Source organism: Orussus abietinus, unplaced genomic scaffold (genome assembly GCF_000612105.2).
Source record: "Orussus abietinus isolate OABI.00-Male unplaced genomic scaffold, Oabi_2.0 scaffold267, whole genome shotgun sequence".
NCBI classification, from domain to species: domain Eukaryota; kingdom Metazoa; phylum Arthropoda; class Insecta; order Hymenoptera; family Orussidae; genus Orussus; species Orussus abietinus.
This window is the reverse complement of record NW_019394412.1, coordinates 91342-96537: the sequence shown is the minus strand read 5'-3', so window position 1 is coordinate 96537 and position 5196 is coordinate 91342. Positions and strand designations below refer to the sequence as shown.

Sequence of the window (5196 nt, the reverse complement as noted above, 5' to 3'; positions counted from 1 at the left end):
TTTTAAAGTACTGGTTCAAGGCTATTGCCTCTATCTAGGTAAAGCCATTCAATAAATCTCCAATCTCATAGCATTAGGTTCATTGTTCCCTAGATTATGACGATCACTACTTAGAAGGATTTGTGCCTCGACCTTGTATCCACTCAATGGGTGACTCATTTTATTGCCGTACAATTTTAGTATCGCACCATTCGGAAATCCTTATGAATGAACTTCTAAAGAGCATTCATAGAATTATGAAATACGAGTGCTAGTGTAATACTACAAATTAAATGGCAATATACTAATTACCGGTACTACTAGGAATTGCGGTCAATTAGAAATTCCGTCCGCCTTTAGATATAGAGGTTTTCCACCAGTTAATTTTCTTATCAGAGCACTAACAATAAGAAGAGTAATGGACCTAAGTTCGAGTTTTCCTCCAATTTTGAACAAAACAGTCTACAAGGTTTCATGATTTAATTCGTAATCAAGTATTTCTTTTCGAGAATAATATTTTTGAAAATAAACTCTATAGAAACACGTTTTTATACATTACAGAGTTGACTTCATTTAATTTAGTGCCTAAAATCGGCGCGTGCAGCATAAATGGGAATGTCTGCATTACATACAATTTCACGTTCCTTAATTTTAGTAGCGACAGTAATTTACTGCTTAGATTACGATTAAGTGTACATTAATGCATTTAGACAAATTTTAGGCCTTAGGATGACGAGACAACGAACGTTGTACTACTTAATGCTGCACTTTGTACTTGTTTAAATGCATTGAGTTGCCTTAAATAAATGTTAACCTTCGAATTACGTATGTATGAACTTGCATGGCTTTATCGTCGCCTTTATGTCGGTAGATGATTCACCGGTAGCCTGATAGTCGTTAAAAAAAATTCGAAGCGTGCAAGGAAAGCGATAAAGCGCATTATTCTCATCCTTTCGAGCTTTTGTTTCGACCGCGGAATTACGACTGATTTCTGACTGAACGAACTGAACCAAATTTCGCTGTCTGTATTATCGGCTAGAATGAAATCAACTCGCAAAATGAGGTAAAATAGAGGAAAATGAAAAATGTGAAAAAGGCCAATAAGAAATGGGCAGACTAGGCAGGACATGGAATTCCAAAATGAATCGTGAAGTCACTTCTTGCACGCCCGATATTATCATAGCTATAATCAGTGTCGTTCTTTTGTGGTTAATAGTTGAGGTAACGAGATATTATAACATATTTAATCATAACGAGCATATCGGAGTGAAATTATTACTTATTTGATCACCATAAAATTGGACTACTTTTTTTTTTACTGCTACAATCTGACTTTTTATTGGACTGGTATAATCAGTGTCGTTCTTTTGTGGTTAATAGTTGAGGTAACGACATATTATAATATATTTAATCGTAACGAGCATATCGGAGTGAAATCATTACTTATTTGATCATCATAAAATTTGACTGTACGGTAATGTTTTCTCAATTCTAATATTTCCCCTTAATTTATAAACTTCTGTTCCTTAAGCTGCATAGCTACTCATATCTGCACTTTAATGTTAAAATAGATATTTTAACATTTTGAACATAATTCCTTGGTACAATCCGATACATCATTTTCATTATCGTGTAAGTCTGACTCGAACCTGCTTTACCAGCAAGTGGAGTTAAGGAAGACGTCGTAATCCTTGTAGTACCTTCTCTTTGAGTCTTACCCACTGTACGTAGATATTTTCCACTGCAGGTAACATTAATCATTACAGGTACATCGGCAGAAGGTGGCAAACGCAGTTAACATGGGGTGGAAAATATTGAAATGTTCGCATGGCATTGAAAATACCACCGACAAAGAAAATGCGAAGGAACGTGTCAGTAGATATTTATCACTATTAAAGATTTATAACAGTTTTATCATTTTTTATAAATAGCAATTCTACATAATTGGACATTTTAGTTTATTCAAAGACAAGACATTTTTGTACATACATTGATGCTCTGTTCGTGACGTACATACTACATTTTCTTTTTTTCAATGGATTAAACAATCGAAAGCGGAAGTGCATTCTCCATTTTTTAAAAAATGTCCCATAAAAGAGAATAATCTCCTTTTCCAATTTTATTTTGATAAATGACCTGTTCATAAACCAGTTTTTATTTCTACAGGTGACTGAATATTTTTGCAGAGAGTTGAACTGTCCCGTTCTGTGTTTAGTCCACAAAACCGGATCGTCAGACAAAGTTCATTTAGTACAGTTATTTATATCTTTTAGTATTAGCATAACTGCCTCCATTAAGCACACTTGCTGAGAAAGTAACGCGAAGTTAGTCTATCTCCCACATGAATATTTATAACAGAAATTTATTACAATTCTCAATGAATAATTTCACCGTAATTCCCTTCTTATTACCGCCTATTATGAACAAAAGACAGCGGTTAAATGTTCCCAAGCACGAAATAATATCGTAATAAATTCCTAGAAGTGATTATTTTCAACGCAAATTCTCATTTATTCAGGCATATGTTTCAATATATATATATGTAAATGTAAACTACGAGTTAGAATTACGACATAGACTCACGTAATGAACGCGTTTGATACCGGCGAAATCGATTTTATAAATAGTTTAAACACGTTTACTATTAATTAATTGATACGTTGCATGATTTCAGGTATCGCCGTGTCTCAAGTGCAATTTGCCACTTGCTTTGCAGCAACCATGGCCCATGGGAAACAGTTCTTGCTCTGATAACGACAATCAAGAGGGCCGAGCCCATTCCGAGCTAAAAGTCTACACGAAGCAACCTAATCCAATGAAATCCAGGTCTTCGGTGGTCTTACAGGAATTAAGCAACACTTCGACGATTAGAAGCAGGCAATCCAGCAACGAAAAGCATGAGAAGCACTCCAGAAGCCGGGAACTAACGAATTCTTTAACTCTACCGCTAGTTTCCAAAACCTCGGAAAGTTCCTATGCAAGAAGGAAATCCGTGAGATTTGTAGATCCATACAGACTACATCGTTGTGATAGCATGGCTAGTCTGTGTTATTCTGAACATTGAAACTAGCTAGCTCTGCTTTCAGGCGATATGAAAGGGTCATTCCATATATCAAGATGTGAGAATATTTGTAAAACTTTTCGCCAAACTGGGTGTACAAAATCATTTGAAACTTCACGTGATTATGAAGGCCCTAAGGAAGAACGATGCTCGTGAAATTTATCCTAGACAAGAAGCAAGATCACATTTTTTTTTCTTGTGAAAAAATGAAGTTTCACGAGCATCGCGTTCTTCCTTAGGGCCTCCGTAATTACGTGTTGAAATTTCAGATGATCGGTGCGCCCAGTTTGAAGGAAAGTTCTATATTTATACGTTTTATATATATATATAGAATGACCCTTTCTTGTCACTTTAAGAACCTCTCCTGCGTTGTGATAGCATGGCTAGTCCGTGTTATTCTGTACATTGAAACTAGCTAGCTCTGCTTTAAGACGATATGAAAGGGTCATTCCTTATACCAAGATGTGAAAATATTTATACAACTTTTCTCCAAACTGGGTGTACAAAATCATTTGAAACTTTACGTGATTATGAACGCCCTAAGAAAGAACTATGCTCATGAAATTTATCCTAGACCAGAAGCAAGATCATATTTTATTTTTCTTCGAAAAATGAAGTTTCACGAGCATCGCGTTCTTCCTTAGGGCCTCCGTAATCACGTGTTGAAATTTCAGATGATTCGGTGGACCCAGTTTGAAGGAAAGTTTTATATTTTTACGTTTTATATATATATATAGAATGACCCTTTCATGTCACTTTAAGAACCTCTCCTGCGTATAAATAAAATGTCCCGTCCTTGACACAGAGTAGACATAACGAGCTTAGCTATTTTAATATGAATTGGAGTTAACAAAATTGATAGACTCATTCTCGACGATTTTGAATTTGACGAGGAGCTCGAAAAAAAAACATTTTCCTGCAGTAGCAAACAAATTTTATTACATGGAAAGAGTACTCGTTACAATGTCATAACAGGGACGGATTCATCTTAAGCGTATAAAGTAATGTAATTGTAACCGATCTCAAACATATATATATTTGGCGCAGAACGCTATCGTGTCTGTCAATGGCGTTTCTTTTATTGCGAACGTCTACCGTGCGAGTCTCTAAAGGTCTTACCTTTAAAAAGTCACAACGAATTAGACGCTTATCGAGAAAATCCGGAAACACTTCACTGGTCCTATACGCTGAACTGAAGCCAACGTCTCTACGACTATTCTCTATCACACTGACTACGATGTGCAGTGAGTGTTCGGCGGATTTTCGCTTGATTGAGACTATTCTTACATGTCTAGATTTAAGTTTAATTAATATATAAGTCTACAATTACCGACTTCTAAGATGACAGAGGTGTAAGGTACATGTCTGCCATACATTATGGAAGAACCGTTGGACGGACCAAAAGCACGAAAAAATTCATCGCACTAGTCATGCCGTAACCTGTCGGTTCATTTTCTCCAAGAATTTAAGTTTATTTAGCACGTTTCTAGCGTGTTTTGAACTATTATATTTGATGAGATGAAATTATAACAATATTAAGATAGCAACCGCTTAACATTTCCTCAGTTATAAATTGGACCAAATCGAGTTCTTTAAGGTGATGTGAAAGTGGAAACACAATGGTCTCGTTTATGAAACTTTTCTCCGAACTGGGTGTAGAGAATCGTTTCAAAACTTGACAACGTTATTATGGAGGCTGTAAGGAAGCTCCTGACATTAATAAAATTTCAATTTTGAAACAAATTGTTTACAGATATTTTCAAAATTTTTGATAAAAAATGAATTTCGCGAGTTTCAGGACCTTCCTTATACTCCCCGTATTCACATAATAATGTTTTAAACGATTCGGTATACTCAGTTCGAAGAAAAGTTTCACGAACGATTGATCCCTCGGATGCCACTTTCACATCCCCTTAAGTACGATTTTTCTGGGAGCTAATTCTCCATCCGTAGGCTCGTAGGAGTTCGGACGATTCACGCTTTTTTGCTTGAGAAGAATAATCCTTTATAAAGATTATTCTTATATATAATCTTGCAAGATGACGAAACGAATGCGCACAATCGTTATACAATCTAGAAATTATCGAACGGACTAATAACGCTATAAAGGTTTGTTATTCCGGTCATCTCGAAGAATAATCCAATTCTCATTGAAA

At 35.7% G+C, this 5196-nt stretch overlaps 1 protein-coding gene across 1 annotated transcript; it reads left to right on the top strand.

The window, feature by feature from the left end:
* Window positions 1-993: 993 nt before the first annotated feature.
* Window positions 994-3043, top strand: LOC105702761. Its single transcript, XM_012430586.2, has 4 exons — window positions 994-1200; window positions 1746-1850; window positions 2146-2229; window positions 2654-3043. The coding sequence occupies exons 1-4, from the start codon at window positions 1087-1089 to the stop codon at window positions 3041-3043; spliced, it is 693 nt and encodes a 230-aa protein (XP_012286009.2). The 5' UTR covers window positions 994-1086.
* Window positions 3044-5196: the final 2153 nt, after the last annotated feature.

What these genes read in the sequence shown, in the direction of transcription:
- LOC105702761 (XM_012430586.2), top strand. Translation starts at nt 1,087, where the DNA reads ATGGGCAGACTAGGCAGGACATGGAATTCCAAAATGAATCGTGAAGTC. An exon ending in TTTTGTGGTTAATAGTTGAG is followed by an intron (nt 1,201 to 1,745) that starts GTAACGAGATAT and finishes TAATCATTACAG; the next exon opens with GTACATCGGCAGAAGGTGGC. An exon ending in CGTCAGACAAAGTTCATTTA is followed by an intron (nt 2,230 to 2,653) that starts GTACAGTTATTT and finishes GCATGATTTCAG; the next exon opens with GTATCGCCGTGTCTCAAGTG.